Consider the following 19158-nt stretch of genomic DNA (forward strand, 5'->3'; position numbering starts at 1 on the left):
TCTGGCTTAATATAAGAGAATGAGATTCTCATTTTTGTCTTCTCATTCAATCTGTTGTGATGTCACATATCATGTAGTCTCCAGGAAATTTCACTGTACATCATGGGGGAATAATAGAGAGAAGAGCAGGTAATATCTTAATATTATTATTAAAAGTTTTGACTTCTCAGACCCTCTGATTAAAGAGTTTCAAGTGTCCCCCAGAGGTTCCTGGAACACATGTTGAAAATCACTGTTTAAAACTGACATGCTATACTTTTATCAAATGAGCTCACTTAAGGATTAACAGTGTCTTTAAAAATCAAGCTCTCTAAAGAATAATAACCCTTCCCTCATGCCCTAGTATGAGTACCTTAATCTGACTGCTCTATACCTAAAACATAGTGAAAGTAGCAGTAAAAGAAACTTAATGGAATCTTGAATGATGGGGCCTGGTAAGGACTCAGCAAAAAGCTGAGTGATGACACAGGGCCCTTTGCAATAAAGGAAGAAGCAAAGGAAGGAGGAAGAAAATATTTTGTACTTTTTGCTGTGGTTCTGATGAGTTCAGTTCACCTCTATGTCACTGGAAATCACATTTGCCCTGCATCCTGAATCAACTTGCACATTGCTGAGCTTCATGCTAATGTCTGGTTTAGGAGATAGCATTGGGAGGGAAGCGATACAAACAATAGAGGAAGGAAGGGATAGAATGGAGGGAGGAAGATGGTGTGAGCAGAGTGGAGGGCAGCTCCAGCATTATCTCAGGGCCATAGGTGGCCTCTCCTGCCTTTACAAATCCTAAGATTTCACTTTCACTGCCAAAATACATATTAGAGGCTCAGTTTTGAACTTCAGTTTTATTGCTTTGTATTCCAAGCTATTCTGATATGCCTTTGAGAAGGCAGGATTTTGAACATTTATTGAAGTAACTTGTATAAATAAAAAGGGACTCCAATTTCACCTGCTAACCTCTGCACTAGCCAAGGAAGTATCACCTGCCCCTACGCTAAAGACTTATATAGTTTGTCCAATCTCAAGAATTGTGAAATTGCATATTATTTTTAAGTGATGATACATATTTCAGATACCTTCAGATGAGATGACCCTTCTGCTCTCAATGGCAAATGAAGGAAGAAAAGAAATAGGTATTAGAACTTGCTATGGTAGAAGGTCATATCTTTGTGGCTGTAGCAATTCTTGTCAGTTAATGGGTCCAACTTACTCAAAATAAGCTAGCAAATTTTATGGAATGTTCATGGTTGCAAGATTTGTCTGATAAGTTCTTTTAAGTCAATGACATTCAGACCACCAGGTACTAGTATTGACAATATTGTTCACATGAATCTGAACACATTTTATTGTTTCATAATGGTGGTTTATGCCACCCTTTCTATAATGGAGTTTTTACTCAAAACTATTTGAGATTCTCCATTTAAAATTCAATAGTTTTAGGAAGAAGACAGGGTAAAAGTCAGTATAACTATGTATAGCTAAAAAAATCTCTGAGAGAGAAAAATCTTTATCCTAGGGCCAGTAAGTTTCACACAGTTGCCCCGCGGCTCCAATTATGGTCCTTATACTTTAATCAGTGAAGGACAAAGGAGCAGTGTCATGGCATCCAGGGATTGCATTAGCCTCTCAATTGAGCGTGTCTCATCTTACTAGAACTTACATAAACTGAGATACCCGACAGTGGCACAGTTAGTTTGGCATTCTATATTAATATTTTGTTTTGAAACAATCTGGTCCACTGTCTGGTGACCTTAGTTAACAATAAACATATGATCATATCAGAAAGTCAGTGACTCAAAAAACAATGCATAGACCAGTTTTTCCACTTTAAAAAATACTCAAGCAAAACTCAGAAGTTCACATTATACCTTTAACACTAAGATCATAAGGTCCTTATGTACATAAGAATTGAGAAGACATTTTTGTGAAATGAGGATATACATGTCATATAGTTCTGAGATCACCTCCAGGCAATAGATTTGTATAAATAACAAGGGACAAGTGATCAGAAGGTATGTTATTTTAAGTAGAATCTATCTTCTGTTCAGATTCATCCATTTGTCCTTTTCTGGCACCATCCCCTTCCTGATTCCCCCATAAAAGTTGTTTTCTGTCTGGAAGTACAACAAGACACCCAGTTAGATCAAAGCTATTGTGCCTCCATCACTAAACTACTTTAAGCTGCCGCCGACGATTGTCACTTGAGGGGAGACCCTCCTCACCACACACAGCCTATCTGAGGAGTGCCTTTTTTCTATCCTCATTATTTAACAGTGTGTGCCGATTACTCAAAGCGATATGGGCAGGCCCTGGTAAATATAGCGTTGCTGTAGTGTTAACTTTTTATAAGGTAATGCTCAGGTTGCCTGCAGTGTCTAAAATTACTCTGTGGCCAGGGCCCCCTGCTTTATCGCTTTCTATAGTTTTAAAGTAGTTTAAAGCTTGAATAACATAAAATAACATAATATAATGTTATTTATGTTATTTCCCACGTGAAGAACGCCTGTAAACCTTGCAGTATTGAAACTCAGTGAACAAGGCATCTTAGACAAGCTGAAAAACAAATGGTGGTACGATAAGGGGGAATGTGGAGCCAAGGACTCCGGGAGTAAGGTCAGTCGCTGAAGGTCTTTTTGTACTGATTAGCAATCACATTTTGACCCACTGTTTATTTTCTACCCCAAAATGGCTTTCCTTCCCAACACACAGTCCCTGACACAGTGGGACCCTTTTATAACACCAGCGCCAAAGGGATAAGGCAAACGTCAGCCCCAGAGGCTTGCCTGTGCCATCGACCATAGATTCTGCAGCGCTGTGATAATGATAAGGGAACTCAGTGTGGCCCAGTGCATTCCAAAGCTGTAAAATTATAAGCTGTGTTATAAGGGGGTTTTACTGTATTTCACATTTCGAAAGTGCAAAGAGAAAACATAACAGTAACAACCAAGAGGAAAAAAATGATCCAGTTGTGACAGTACTTTTTAAAAAAAGAACTCTTACAATGTCAGAGACTTTGTAGTTGTAAATATCTTTGGTTATTAATATTAATATATTACAGCTATCCCACCTGAAAACAAATAAAGACTGGTCTCTGTAAGCAGAGTGATTAGTTCCCTCCCAGCTGCTGTCTTATTGAATTCAGCATCTATTTGGATCTCAAAGTTCATTAAATCTGTCACACTTCTCTTGCCAAAGGTGTCATTTAAATCTCTGTACTTAACACTTTTAAAATTTAGTCGCATGCTCCTTAAGGGTATACCCTGTCAGGATTACATCACATTGATAAGCATGAAACACTCTTCCCCGCCTCCTTCCTGCCCCCCTTCACTCCCGTAAGAAAGTTCTTTTTACTTTCAATGTTTGCCTTTTCCTTTTTTTGAACTAATATTGTGGTATCAGTTAATTCATTTCATGAAATGCCACTCATTTTCCCTGTGCAGTGAACCATTTTGCTACTGGTTTTCTATACCCCACATGAGGGAATTTTATAACTGCTATGAAACAAACACATGCAACTTGAAACTTTTGTTATTGCTATAGTTTTCATGGGTGATGCTAAAGGACCTCTCCCCTACCTTTTAAATACCATCTACATATATACATATGATGGCAGTGGGAGGGTTACCAGAAATTAATCCATTTCCTAATAGACTGTGGAACATCCTTGCAGATAGTCTCATCAACCTCTTTAAAGCGATAATTCATTGTTTCTTAAGTGACAACAATTTACCACCCACTTTACTGTCATTCATCTTAGAGTGTCTATTTGCAAGGTTGTTGTAGACATGCAGCATCCCGACACCCCCCTTACTGAATGTGATCCAGTTTCAATTAGCCTTTATTTTTTAGGCAAATAAGTACAGGGCTATCTCCTTAGAAAATAAGATCAAAAGGACATGGTCATATTCCCTTTCCATTTGATGCCTTAAATACACCAGGATTAGCTAAGCCACAATATTAAGGGTCAGCAATGGCTATCATCTGCTTATTCTAATATCATTTAAATAAGATGCTCAAAATTCACTGGCTTGAAAAATCTGAGTATTCCGTTCAGTTACACTCAGCAGCAAAATGGTTACATTTCCTCTAAAAAGACTACAAAATGCTACTTTTTTTCTTTTCAAAGAAAGACTCCTGGCCCTTGGTGTGTCCTACCTCAAGGTAGGGCTCAAGACACCACTTTTTTCTTTCCATTGTTCAGCAGTTCAGCTTTTGCTTTTTCACACAGGTAGATAGCTTAGTCAGATTTGTTGTTTGACCTGAAAGTCACTGACCTGCTTCCTTGATTTTCCCCCATGTTAAATAGAAAGAAGTTAGGAGTAGTTTTCTTTCTTTTGTTTTTAACTAATCTCTACACTCCCTGGAGTAAAAATTGAAAATGAGCTGGATTTTTTTTTAATCATCAGCCTCCTGGAAAAACTTTCTAATTTGTATGGAGCCAAACCAGGACCCAAAGGGTCCTCCTGACTGACACCTTAAACTTTCAGGAAGATTGGAACAGAGCCAATTCTTTGTGCTACCCTTTGTTCTAGCAGTACAAAGACTTGCTGCCCTGATTTTGACTAGGATGAAAACCTAGCAACCAATTTCCAAAGGAAGCAATTTCTCAGTCACTGGGGGAAAGAGGAGAGTTAACCCTTTTTAAACAAACCCTCGTGAAGTAACTTTCCAGAAAAGAATATCAGAAACTTTTACTATTCTCACCCGGTATCTTAAAGACTAGTTATCAAAGTTGGTCAACGGGAGAACAAGAGAGAAAGGGGTGTTGCGGGGCAGAGAGAGGAAAGAGTGCTTCAAGTCCCCAAATGAAAAGACTGTTAACATTTGTAGAGCTTATGCCACAGCTCAACTCTGGAAAATGGTGTTTGTTGAGACCAGCAGAGGAATAAATTATGCTTGTGTTTACTGTTTTGCTCCCATGACCAAGTGCTGCCTTATGTAGTTGTTGAACACCATTTTTAAGTACTAAAGGAGCATAAGGACTGAAAATTAAAGGGCTATTTAGGTAAGGATCAAAACTGTCAACAGATGCACAATATATCATTTTGCTGGTCGTTGTGAAACATTAGCCAGTTACCAGAGTTGAGTCAAAACACTTTACATCAATATTTAGTTATTTTACAATTTAGAACTGTCCTGTACTGTTGAACTGTATTATAATGTTCCATTGCCTTTGTTTTTGCCCAAGAACTAACCATGTTGTTCATTTTTCTTAGGACAAGACCAGCGCTCTGAGCTTGAGCAATGTGGCAGGCGTTTTCTATATACTTGTCGGAGGTCTGGGGCTGGCCATGATGGTGGCTTTGATAGAATTCTGTTACAAATCTCGGGCAGAGTCCAAACGCATGAAACTCACAAAGAACACCCAAAACTTTAAGCCTGCTCCTGCCACCAACACTCAGAATTATGCTACATACAGAGAAGGCTACAACGTGTATGGAACAGAAAGTGTTAAGATCTAGGGGTACGGTTAAGGTCTAGTAAACTAATCAGCCTTATATGACTGTATTCTAATCTCTTCGTTTTTTTCTTTTTTTTTTAAGTTTGGCTTCTTATTTTAAGCATTGACCCTTCTTTGCAACCATTCAGTTCTTTGAAACAATGACTGACCTTTCTTGTCAGGCAGTGATACTTTTCTAATTCCATAGGTATAATTAAAATGTGATCTGTGGCCTAAAAGAAAAGAGAATTCTCTAGAGCAATGTCATTAAATAAAAATATATGCAAACCACATATAAAAACCACATGTATACTTTTAAACGGTCTAGCAATCACATTTGAAAAACAAGAGAAATTAATTTTAATGATACATTTCATTTAAACCAATATCTCCATTATCATTTCAGCATGTTATCAATTAAATGAGAATATTAAAAATGAATGAGGTATTCGGCATTCTTTTATTCCTATTGATCTTAGATATCTGGAGTATATTTTATACTTTGGGTACTTCTCACCTCATACTAGCCACATATGAGATATTGAATAGTTGCATGTGCTCAGTGGCTCCTCTAGTGGGCACTAAGGAAAGGAGCTGCTCCAGCACTGACATTACAATTAGAACTCCATATAAGGCCCTGTCACCTCAGGTAGTGCAGCATTCCCATTAGGGAGCTATTGTTCTTCCAAGTAAATAGTCATGGTTGAGATCATTTATCTTTGAGCTCTGCGTTTGTCCCTTCCTTAGAACTGTGTCTCTCAAAAGATGTACTCGAGTCACTGATGCTGGTCAAACCCAAATTAATATTTGAGTGAGCCTGACTGATGTTGCCTTGACTCTATCAGCTATAGCCAAACCCCACCAATAACTGAGATATATTCAAAGACGGGCTTGTGTTAGGATAATGTCTCCTTTCTGGAAGTGTTTAAAAGAAATAGTCTAACTACCTGCGAGTGCATCTGTCATTCCTAACATGCTTAAAAGTGGAACAGAATTAGCAACTTCATGCCCATTTATTTTAGGTTAGTGATTTGGACCTTGTCAATGTGCTAGAATTTCTACTAATGCATTTGTGTTTTGAACTTCTTGTTCAAACATGAGTCTAAATTCAGCCAATTTTTAAACATTTCACTCAAATAAGTCTTCTTTATCCCCACGGAAGTGACCTTATTTAATGAAGTTACTGGTTGTCCTGTCCTCCTGCAAGTTGTAGCCATTTCCCACAGCGTATTCAATGCACTGAACTAACCTTTTGATAAAGTGTTCCCCTTGCAGAATATTTGACACAAAGCATTTAATGTTCAGTGTTCTTAAAATGTTTTCCTCTTCAGTAAATGATGTAAGCCTCCAGACTATTTGTAAGCTATTCCATCTGAGAATCTATGCCCTTGCTTACCAATTACTATAACCTGACTATCTTGTTAAAGCCCATGAGTTGTGCTCTTCAAACATCAGCAAACACACAAATCATGTGATGATTTATAAACCTAAAGATCCTGATTCAGTGGATCTATATTAAGGCCTAAAATTCTACACTTTTTACAAGGTACAGGACATGAAAATGCTATTCTCTGGGAAGGAGGAAGGAAAATGGGGAGAGGGAGGAAGGAAAAAAGGAAGGAAGGAAAGAAGGAATGAGAGATGGAAAGGGAGGGAATAAAAGAAAGAGAAAAATAAAAGTAAGAAAATAGAAATAAAAAATAAAAGAAAAAAATTTAGAAAGAAAGTCAAGTTGAATCAGAAATCAATTTTTTGAACAGAACATTGAGATCCTAAATTTGAGGCCTGGAACATCAAACTGGAAAAAAAAACAGCCTCAGAAATTAACTTGCCACACTTTTGACTTTGGATTGTTTTAAGTCTTTTCAGTTGATCCACTTTTATGAAACAAACTTTAGGCTAACTTAGACAAAAGTCACATATAATAGACACTGGTGTCCTTATGATTAGAGTCTAGCTAGCTAGCACCGTGGCAGCCATCTATGACATGCTAAGAAAACCTGGGAAGAACTTCCATAAACAAATGTGCCCTCCAAGCTTGTGTAAAGCCCCAAGATAAGAAGAAAAAGCCTCAGAAGATGTCAAGAAAACCTCACATGTGTCAGTCAAGTGGTACAAAGCTGACTAAGCAAGAAATAGAAACCTCCTTGCTGCCCTCAGACAATTTGTTGATGTGCTGCTAAAGGAGCATTGGGTAAATGAAGAGTGAGCTCTTTACCCATTCATCTTTTATTTCCAAGAGAATTCTAAAATATCTCCTAGAAACTTGTAGTTTATTATCTAGATATTAGGCTTTCCATTTCTGAGTTGGCCTAGATCTGTCAGGGCCTATATTCAGGGGAACACAGATGGAGAGGCATCCTGAGATTTTACTTTTATTGATAATTGTCAGAGCTCACCTGGGAGACTTATAGTGCTAGTAATTGTTCAGGAACAATGACTCAGCATAACTCACCTGCAAGAATATGACACAGTGAAATCTGGGTAATGAAAGGGAATCCTTGAAAAACAATGAATTTGTCTCTTCTATCACTGATGGTGCGATCAGGATTATTAGACAGGCACATGTGTCCCGGGCTCAGATCATGTTTAGCAGTCACTAGAGAGACAACTTCTTGACTCCCTGATAACTCTCTGGATTCCTGACCAGTCACTGGAAATCTTCCTGCTGCACCACATGCTTTGGCAACTGACCTACCATCAAGTGTTCCAGATTTGCTATACTGTAGGTTTGACTATCCTAGTTATTTTAAGAAACTTTTCCAGTTTCCTCATTGGTGTTCAGAACTACTTCTAGCTTTTTTCTGGTTTCTTCAACAATATTTTTGAAATCCCTCTCATATGCAAAACTACAATATGCCTGAAGTTTGGGTAAAACATTTTCATTTTTCTTCTGAGACAACTATTGTGTTTAGGAAACATTAACTTTTTTGTGTGTGGCTTATTTTCAAAGGGATCAATTTTCCTTTTGCACCCTATGCATATGCATTCTTCCTGGAGAAATTTTCCTTCTTCAGCTTATGTCTAGTGGAAACAAAATTCTGCATAACTGGGGTGATGATGTTCTTCCTCTCAAAAGAACTTTTACCTTAGTGATAACACTTCATTTATCCCCATTTAAAAGAAGGAAACAGGGGGCATATAGCTCAGCAGTACAATGCCTGCCTGGCAAGCACAAGGTCCTGAGTCTGATTCCCAGTTCCAACAGAAAAGAGAAAAGAAAAGAAACAGAGACCTTGAAGGATTGGGTTACTTTCCTAAAATCACCCACATAGATAGTGACACCCAATAGCCTAGGCAGGGAAGGGCTTCGATCTTTCTGCAGTAGATATAAAACTTCTCCAAGCTCTGAGAGATATGACTCAGGACTAGCGAATCCAAGGAAGAGTTGGGCCCACATCCATATTAATTTTGTTTTGCTATCCTTGGCCTTCAGGTATATGTCTGACATTCTTCTTACAGACATTTTATTATAGAGCCAGTTGTAGATAATTATTATGTTCTTCCTTTGGGATAAATTCAGTGTTCACTCTGGAGAAAAAGAAGTGTTCAATTGGCCTACAGGGAAATGATGAATAGGAGAGTGTGAGCTTGAAGAAGAAGCAAGGCATTGATCTCCTATGCTCAGAGTAAGCGATAAATGATCCCCTACACTAGTTATGACCTCCAAACAAGGGTGGCACCAGCAGCATCTTAATCAGACCCTTAGTGTTGAGGCAAGGACTCCATGGCTGTAGTTCTTCAATACCATTGCTCTAGCCTCTTCCTAGAAAGTGCTCTTTTGCTATTTTCAGATTTTAAGAACATTGTATAAATTAAGAGAATTCACCTGTCAACGAGCAGAGTTTCCTCTCACAGTTAAAATAGATTTCAATTAGTAAGCGCTAAAATACTGCTCACCTGTGGTCTTAGGTTTAAGTGCTTTGTCACAGACTCTGTAATAAGTGTATACTCTTCAATGTAGTTCTTCTGTGTATCTCCACATAAATGCCACTAAAATTTCTAGTAGATCTATGTCCTAAGTGAATGAAGTCGAGTCTGACTTCATGCAAGGCCTGCATGTTTCTCAGTACAACAAACACACATAGTAGAAGATGATCCTAACTTAACCTATTGCAAAGCATTTGCATCAAAACTGACAAATTTAACCAGGTGTGTTGCCTAAGGCCAGTCAAATAAGACACATCCCAGGTAGTGCCAATTTGAGAAAGCAGCCACAGGTTTTGCCCAAGATAGACTGAGCCATCATGAGACTCAATTTGCAATAGAAAGCTCTCTTCAAATTTAAATTTCCCCTTGCCTTTGCAGATCCTTTCCCACTGGAGGCATACAATGAGAGGAAATCACTGAAAACTTGGCTGCTTCAAGGATCCTGAGCCAGATTTCACTCTCCTTGGTGTCGGGCATGACACGAATATTGCTGATGGTGCAATGACCTTTCAATAGGAAAAACTGATTTTTTTTTCCTTCAGTGCCTTATGGAACACTCTGAGACTTGCAACAATGCAAACCATCACTGAAATCTTTTTGCTTTGCTTGAAAAAAATTAAAATAAAAACAAACAAAAAACGGACATGCAAGATTCCAGTATGCGGAAAAAAAAATCTTACTGAAAAAAGTCAATTCAACAAAAGCCATTCTTTGATACCACTGCACAGTATATAAACAACATGTTCTTTAATATACACACACATACAAATATACACACATACACACACACACACACACGCACACACACACATTTAAAATCCCAGTTTAGCAAATAGGCCCACTCATCTTAGCTAAAAGAATTAATTCCTCCTGATTAAAATAATAAATATTATATATATATACATATATACATATATATATATATCTGTCTCCCGGTATTTGGGAAGACAGACTGGCATTTCTTCTAGGATCTGCAGACCAGATGTTTTTGGTATTTCCTGTTGGTGGTGATATTCTGTATACCCTATTTCCTTTCAATGTTGCTGAAATGTGTGTATCTTTAGAATGTAAGTGCGACACTTATGAAAATTCAAATGCTTTGAAAAAGGGACTAAACGGTGACTTCTCTGTGTTCTTGAAATGGTTTTGTGAAAATGCTTTGAAAACTTCCCACTTGGTAAAGGGATTAAGAGAGCTTTTGAAATCAATGTATGTGTAGCAAGAGATGGGGCACTATCAGGCAAACCTCTCGGTGCTTTCCTACAATGGATCCCCGGGGCTTTCCAAGAAGCCTGGAATTTCAGCTCACAGATCTGTTTTTCTTGCTTCAGTGTGCATTTTAAGTCAATATAGCTGAGTATTTAGCATTGAGGTAAGGGAAATGCTGCCTATACTCCCAGATGTGTTTAGAGTATCTTTCTCAGAAACAACACTGTGTTTAGCTCTGCTTTCTCTGCTAAGTATACCTTTAAAGTGTACACCACCAAGACAGGACCGTGTTGCAAGGTGGGCCAGTGGGTTCAGACCACAGTTCTCAATCTGACTTTACTCGCGCTAGGTCTGTTTTACCAGCTGTTGCCTGTTACTGCCCGCGGCTCTCCGTCAAACTGCATGTGTCCTTTTCTAGTTTGCAAAGACTAAAATGCATTCCCAAACCTACTGCTAATCTGAGGGCCTAAGCATCATTCCCAGGTCCTTGCTTGGAGCAAATTCTCTGCTGACTCTCAGAAGATCAATCTACTGCTCCACAGGCTATCAAGTAACTAATTGCATACCTGCCACTGACATCATCTGAACAGCCTGAGGAAATAGTCTCCGCTCACTAATTACCTCCTATATAACAACGTAAGCTTGCTGTAGTAGAGTAGTTTGCTCTCATCGGTAATGTGCATTGGGAAGTTTGCAGACTGTAAAAACTAGGAGCTCACCTTCATTTCCCAAGTGTGACCCTTAGATGCTTAGTTGACTTACTGGATATTTGCTCCTGTCTTCAGAAAAGAAAGGAAGAAGTCTCGTTCCCACGAAACATTTTCAGAAAAGTGTAATATAAACTTTCATTCCAAAAATTGTGTCATAAGCAAATAATTCACCTGTCAGATTTTAAATGGTATTCAACAAAAAAGGAAAGCTGTTGTATTTTTGTTTTGTTTTGTTTTGTTTTGTTTTCATGAAACTGTGATTTTTCAACTTATGAATGCTATAATGTCCCAGTGTGGGAAGCTAATGCTGTGTGAATACAAAGTTGTTTAAAACAAACCAACCAACCTACACACAAATATTTTCATAGGCACTGTATAAGAGAAATGTATGTTTATTGATTCAAATCAGTTTTTCAGAGCGGAAACTTCACTGGGATAAAGAAGTGAGTAAATTGGTTTATTATTTTTAAAACTTGCATGTTTAAAAAGCTGATTGCTTCAAATTTCTGCTACTAACTTCAAGTTATGGGAGTTTGGCAGTACTCACTTGAGGATATTTTTTCCAATTCTTTTCTTTTTGTTGTTAAAGCTGTACTTCAGTGAACAGAAAAATTGCCAAGCAAACTAATGGCCATAAAAGCATAAATTGCATGTGTGGGCATAATTACAGAGCCTCATTGCCATGAGGTATTGTACAAAGTTTTAATACATTTTGTAAATAAAATTGTAAAGAAAGAGTTTTGCTTCTATGCTTTGTCTAGTTCTTTAAAATTTAGTTGGATGCAATGCCAAGAAGTCATTTACTAACTGATTTCCCACCTGAAGCTTTACCAATGAAATGATCATCACCTTACTGGTGATTTTCATGAAGGATCGTAACCACAGTCAGGCTCACATCCCTCAGCCCAAGCTGTACCACAAGTCAAGACGTTAGATTAGTGTGATTCAAGGCCTTCCATTCTCATTCTTTACTTTCTCTACCCTTTGTCACCCTCCCCACTCCACTAGGCAACTTTTATTCTCCCAAGGGTCACTGATTTAGAATGGGGGAAAAAATAATGAACTGAGGACTCAATGGATTTTAGGATATTTCTGGAGAAGAAATAAAAGGTTTTTCCTGCTTGATTTTTAGATTCTGAATAGGGAATTCCACTTTATCCAATAGGCTAACTAAGTGTGTAAGTGCATATCAGTTTTATAGAATGACCAAAAAAATAAAAATAGAAGAAAGAGGACATAATTTGCAATGGAGCTGGGAAACTGTAAAATACAGTTGAGAGTCTAGAGAGATAAAAGGAAATATGTCTGGAGTTAGGGAATTATGGAGAAAGTAGCATAAGACTTTTGAGAAGAAAAAATATAAATTGAAAAAGCAAACTCTCAGAAAATTCTGATATAATCACACTGCAGTCAACTTGGCCCACAGGCTCTAGCATAGTATAACTGTTGCCATTTCCTTCATGTTCTGAAATGCTCACTAAGTGTTGAAACACTTATATTTTATAATGATTCTTCAACTGCTTTTCTTTTTTAAAAATTAAGACATATGTAACAGACCTATCAAAAGAAAATTAATTCTCTAGGGAGCAGATTCAGTTGACTAGATTAGACTAGACTGATAGTTCTCTTGGGGGCTGATGAAATCAGCTCAAGTACCAAATGATGTCCCCAAATCTTCCAAAATAATAAATTCTATTTTACCTCTAATTCCTTACCCCAGAGGAGAGATTAGTCTCAGTTGTTGTCACAGATGAGAATGAAGTAGTATTTTGGTTTAGATGGTATCCGGTATTTTTCTCCTTGAAGGAAAAGAGAATCAAAGGGGAGTACTTTCAATGTTTCTTAAATTGGACTCTAGGTATCTATATATTTTGCTTACACATAAGGTCAGCCTTGCCAGCCAAATCTTCAAACAGACCTTGAACTTCAAATGATTTTCTCCTCCCACCATCCCCGTGCACAAAAGAATGACTCTTGAGCTATGCTTTGGTTTTCCTGCCCTGTTAAGACTCACCTCTAATCACACCCTTTCAAAAGAACAATCTTTAAACAAGAAAGGCAAATATATTTAAAAGAATCTTTGGTACAATCATGGAAGAAAGAATGCTGCTCTCTTCCTACTGGTGAATAAGAGAAAGGGTTGACTGTGTCTTGGACACATGAACATAGAGAGTAACAAGCTGAGAAGAAATAAAACCACTATTCTTCAGAATCCAGAGTCAACCAAGCAAAATAGACATTAATACACCGCTTCACAAGGTCAGAACCCAGTTACAGAACAAACAACAACAAAACCTATTTGTTGGAGAATTACTTTCAAAAACTGAAATGAACTTTTCTGCTGCTCAGGGGTATATCTATCCCTTTTTTACTCACCCTGTTGGCACCAGTTTATTATCAGTCACGTGGTAAACAAAAACGCAGCAGCAATACATCTGCGTGCAACTATGAGAGGACACAAAACTTAGAACCAAATAGGAAAATCTCTCTTACATCTAAGGGCACTATAAGAACTTAGAATTTCACCTCTATCATTCTGGAGTGAAGGAGGGGTATATTTTGGGAAGAGAGTACTGGAAGACACTAAGAATTAATGAAAAATGCCTTCTGAACTAAGAGTGAAGGAATGAAGAGATAGAAAACATCCTGAACATCTAAAATGACAAGTCATGGGCTAGCCACTTACATTTGTTGACTCATGATGCCCTAGCTATAAGAGTGTAAACAAATTTGCAATGACAGCCTAGGAAATAACCCTTTCCTTATGATGGCAGTTTTAACATTACCTATATAGTGGTTTCAGTGAGCTACAATCTTATAGCAAAAGTTGATTTATAACTTTTAAAAAAGTCAATTAAGTTTTGGCAGTAGCTCACAAGAACTTTAAATATAGGTAGATAGGGAAACAACTTCTGCAAGTATTCCCAAACAACACTGCAGTCTTCCCCTAAGAGATTCTTTCAGTTTCCCTGAGAGACTGTAAATCCTACCTGAACCAGGTGAAGCCCTCTCATCCCTTAACTGCATTTTTTTATTGTAAAAACAAAACAAAAAGGGATATAAACAGTACATAATTTCAAAAAAATAGTAGGAAACTAACATTAGTTAATATATTGCATAGTATTATCTTAGAAGTAGTTGTTCAGATTAGATTTAGGCATGAAAAAAGTGATGATCTTCCCCCATTTTTAACAAGAAACTATGGTGGCCAATTTTTTTAATTTTAATTTTAATTTTAAAGAGGATAAAATTCAACACAACAAAACTTAACAAAATAGGACATAAAAAAGCAATGTAAGAGATAAAAATTTCAAACCTAGATGACCTGAGATCTTCACTGTATATCACATTGTCTCTTGTTTTCTTCCAAATAGTTGTCCATGTCTTCACATACAGAGAACTCATATTATAACTCATTTTATAAAACTGATCTGAACAGAATGAGAAAGGTGATTCAGGTCTTCAAAACCAGACAATAGGGAAGTCAGTAATGGCTGTCTTAGAGTCTCTCGTTCTCTTCAAAATATCTGCCATAGCCTGCCATGCTTACAGCTGCTCACCAGGATGGGGAGGGGTTGCTTAGTTTCTCAGCACTCTGAGTCCTGGCATGGCACCAGTCCAAGTAAACACCAGTGGCTCCCTTCCTGGGTACTCCAGAGCCTGCCACGCTCACAGCGGCTCACTGGAGGGAGGGGGTTGCTTGGTTTCCTGGGGCTCCAGGTCCCAGCATGGCACAGGTCCCAGTAAATGTCGATGGCTCCCATCCTGGGCCACCACAGCTTACCATGCTCACAGCCGCTCAATTTTGTTCTCACACTAGTGCTATCAGAGATCTTTCTAAAAATGTTTATCTTGGTTTAAAAGCCAATAGATAGGAGATAAAATAAAATACAAGAATAATTTTAATGACCCTTAAAATTAACAGATGTCATAATTGGAGAAAAACAGGCTCACACTAAAAAACAGAACTCACACACAATACAATAACAATACAATACACACAATACAATATAATACAATCACACACAATACAATAACAGTGAAAATGATGATTCAGTTTGACATCAATTTGTATTACTTACTATAAGATGCAGTAAATTGTAATCATATAGTTATTTGTATCTTTTGGACCTCAGAATGAGGAATGGGCTGCACACAGATGGAGGAAAACCAAGCAGGGCTATCAAAGAAAGAATGTACAAGCCCTAAGTCTGCTAACCAGGGACCTAAAATTGCCCCATCAAACAGTAATACAATGAAATAACTTCTGCTCTTCCAAGGATTATATTAGATGAAATGTGAGTGGACTCATAGAGCACAAAAACAACATTGAGTGGTTGTACATTCAGTTTGTATGTACTCAAGCATGCACGTTTGCATAAGTGTTCAGTGTATTCCTGAGATTTCTTTCCTTTCTCTTTGCTATGGAGTGAATTGTGTCCCCTCTAAATTTTGTATGTAGAATGCTAGGCCCTAATACTAGTGAATTTGAAATAAGGATTTTAGAAAATAATTAAAGTTAAATAAGGTCATATAGATGTAGTCTTAATTGGAAAGAATTGGTAGCCTTATAAGAAGGGGAGGAGAGGGAGACCTTTCACTTGTCATATTCATGTACAGCAGAAAGATCATGCGAGCACACAGCTAGATAACCATCTGCAAGCCAGGAAGAAAGACTGGAACTTGAACATCCTGGAAACCTAACATCTGACTTCTGGCCTCGAGTACTGTGAGAAAATAAATTTCTGTAGTTTAAGGGACCTCATCTGTGACATATTGTTAAGCAGCCCCAGCTTTGCTGAGCCTTTCATTGGAAGATCTTGGGCTTCCTATACCTGAAATTCTTGCCTTTGTAATATTAGAGGTCCTGGTTCACAATGAGATGTACCTTAACCAGCAGGCACAGCAATGTGTTGACCAACAAGTATTGGTTGACAGCAGGACACTTTGGCTGTTTGTATCTAATGACCAGAAGCCCAGAAGAAAATTCACCATTCTATTAGGCATAGTTGAGCCTGTTTTCAGGTAGAGAGAAGAATACATGGAACTCTGATGGCCCACCTAAGGCCCCCCCCCAGTAATTATCTAAGTGTAACTGTGAATGAACGTATCCATCAAATTCAGTCTTAGAAGGGAATGTTATCAGGGGCTCTGACCTATAAAGAATGAGGGTTTGGGTCAAACCACAAAACAAGCCACCAAAATTTGCCAAGGTCATAGATGAGGCCAATTGCATTTAGGATAGAGAATAGAAGAAGAAAACAGTGAATGTCATTTGCAACTCAAAAGCTGCTGAGGTGGGGTTGACTGGCTATAATTTATACTATTAACCTGCCTCTTTTAAAAAAGACAAACAATTGCTCTAGATTATATTCTTCCAGAACATATATGTCAGTTTGGGCTACATAGTGAGTTCAGGGGCAGCTTGAACTACACAGTGAGAACCTGACTCAAAAACAAAAAGACAATACATATGCATAAGTAGAGCAGTATGATACAAGAGGTAAATTGTGGCAGAAATAGAGAATCCCTAGGTGTCTCCGGAAATATCTATTTCTTTCCTTTTTTGGTCATTCAACAAAGGACTCACTGCCCACATGCAAAAAGATCAACTGCTTGAAAGTCATTTACTGTTAGCACCATCAGTGCTGGCATCAGATCTTGAGCCAAACTCATGTTCTTCTGAGTAAAATAAAGCAGTGGTACAAGACAATAGCCATTTCTTCCCAGTGTGAGACTCCTCTAGGATGAATCTGCTCCAAAATTGCCCACTAAATTGAACTGCCAGAAATTTGTCATGTATTCATCAAGTCTGAAGTCTTCTCATGCCCACTCTTGTTCACTTCTCTGTCACAAGAATCCCTCTCAAATAAATTTCAATATCTGCTTTCCAGGCACTCATCTTTTCTACAATAGTCTCTTTTAAAATAAAGTTCTTCATATTTAGAAATTATGCTTCCTCTTCTGTGAAGATCGTAGAATGGTGTGGAGCAGAAAAAAAGTCTTTCCAATATTTTGAATCCAGATTCTAAAATATAGGAACATGAGGAAGAGAAAGGGGATGGAAGTGGGTCACCAAGAACCACCAAGGATCTGGATCAGGAAGGTGAGAGTGAAGAGAAGGATCACAATACAGAGGAGGGATGTGGCAAGTGGTACCTACTCTCTGAACTCTAGCTTATGGCATAGGAGGTACAGGTCAAACCTGCAGAGGCATAGTGACTACTGGCAACCTTAAAGGCCTCCACAGAGAAACAGCAGTGGAACGGAGCAGTGGATGCTGTAAGACTGCAGTGGCTGATGAGCTACTCAGGTTCAGATGGCTCCCAGAAGAAGGTGATTGGCTGGTAGCCATTTTGTAAAAGGGTCAATAGAAGTCAAAATTCATCTGGAAAATACAAAAGTCTGGATGAGGTGCCTCAGAGTTCAAGCCAGCAGGAGGTCGGGGAGCCAAATTCAGACTGTCATGGAGCCAAGTTCAAGGTGGTAGGAGTTACTTGGAGTTCTGCAGGCTGAAAAGTTTGGATCTCAGTACCACAACCAGAAGCCAAAAGCAGCCTGAACTTCAGAAACTAAAGGCCCAGGTTTACTGGGATTATCCACCACCATCATAATTCTACTGCTGATTTTCTGGGTTGAATCAACACAAATCCGGCCTGTCTGCGCCTTGTGCCAAACTGTGACAGAAGAGACATACCCTGAAGTGCACATTTGTTCTCCTTTTCTTCCTTTCTTTACTTTTTTAATTTTCAAATTTATTTCTATTATTTTCTCTTTTTTTTGAATGTGTCTATTTTTAGACAAATGAGATAAAACATGCCAGAACTTACGGAACACAATGGAATCAGTCCTATGAGAAAATTTTTAGTGGTAAATTACCACATCAGAAAAACACAACAAGCTCAAATAACCTAATATTGAACCTCAAGCTTCTAGAAAAACAAGAACAAGTCTCACTCAAAGCTCATATGGTGGGGGAGAATTATAAGGACTACAGCAGCGCTGTGTGCAAAGGGCCTTGCTAAACCCAGGCCCCTCCTGTGACTCCTGCCTTGATTGCAGATGACACTGCGGGATCCAGGAAATCCAGTCAGCAGTGTGCAGTGGGGCTGGGATAGACCTGGGCCCCTCTCAGGACTCCTGCCTTCCCCACAGACAACCTCGTGGGACCTGGGAACTCCAGCCAGGGGCATGAAAGGGACCTTGCTAGACCCAGGCCTCTCCCATCACTCCCGTTTCCCCTTCAGATGACCTTGCGGGACCCAGGAACTCCAGCCAGCCATGCACAGGGGCTGGGCTGAACCTAGGCCCTCCTGCAAATCCCGCTGTCCTAGCAGACAACCTCGCAGGACCCAGGAACTCCAGCCAGAGGCATGCACAGGGCCGCACTAGACCTGGACCTATTTTGAAGAAAACAAAGATCAACTAGACAAAAAGTCAGCGAAGAAAAAATAAAAGTGAATCACACCTGTGAGCAACTGGACTTAGTAGATGTTTGCAGAGTGTTCCACCCAACCACATCAGAATATACATTTTTCTCAACTATGCATGGGACATTCTCCAAAATAGACCATATATTACCCCATAAAACATTCTTAAGTAAATGCAAAGGTATTGAAATTATCCCATGCATAATATCTGATCCTAGCACACTGAAATTGGAAATTAATGGCAAAAGAAATTGCAAAAACTGCATAAATACATGGAAATTAAAAAACTTTCTGAACAACCAGTGGGCTACAGATGAAATTAAAGAAGAAATAAAGAAATACCTACAAGTCAATAAAAATGTAGAAACAACATACTGTAATCTGGGGAATGCAATGAAAGTGGTCTTAAGAGACAAATATATAGCAATAAATTGCCCTATCAAGA

General features: G+C 38.5%; 1 protein-coding gene across 3 annotated transcripts in view; it reads left to right on the plus strand.

The window, feature by feature from the left end:
• Positions 1-12020, plus strand: part of Gria3 (glutamate ionotropic receptor AMPA type subunit 3) — a 282023-nt gene extending 270003 nt beyond the window's left edge. Inside the window, exons 14-16 of one of the 3 annotated variants that reach the window (XM_063246354.1) lie at positions 2493-2607; positions 5211-5458; positions 9743-12020. In XM_063246354.1, the coding sequence (XP_063102424.1) occupies positions 2493-2607; positions 5211-5456 (361 nt within the window). In that variant the 3' untranslated portion in view covers positions 5457-5458; positions 9743-12020. Of the gene's footprint in view, positions 1-2492; positions 2608-5210; positions 5459-9742 lie in introns of those variants that run through there. The other 2 variants (XR_010046642.1, XM_003465594.5) reach the window with 2 other exon arrangements.
• The last annotated feature ends 7138 nt before the right edge of the window (positions 12021-19158 follow it).

Source organism: Cavia porcellus, unplaced genomic scaffold (genome assembly GCF_034190915.1).
Source record: "Cavia porcellus strain 051 isolate PalLab524CR breed Dunkin Hartley unplaced genomic scaffold, mCavPor4.1 scaffold_3, whole genome shotgun sequence".
NCBI classification, from domain to species: Eukaryota; Metazoa; Chordata; class Mammalia; order Rodentia; family Caviidae; genus Cavia; species Cavia porcellus.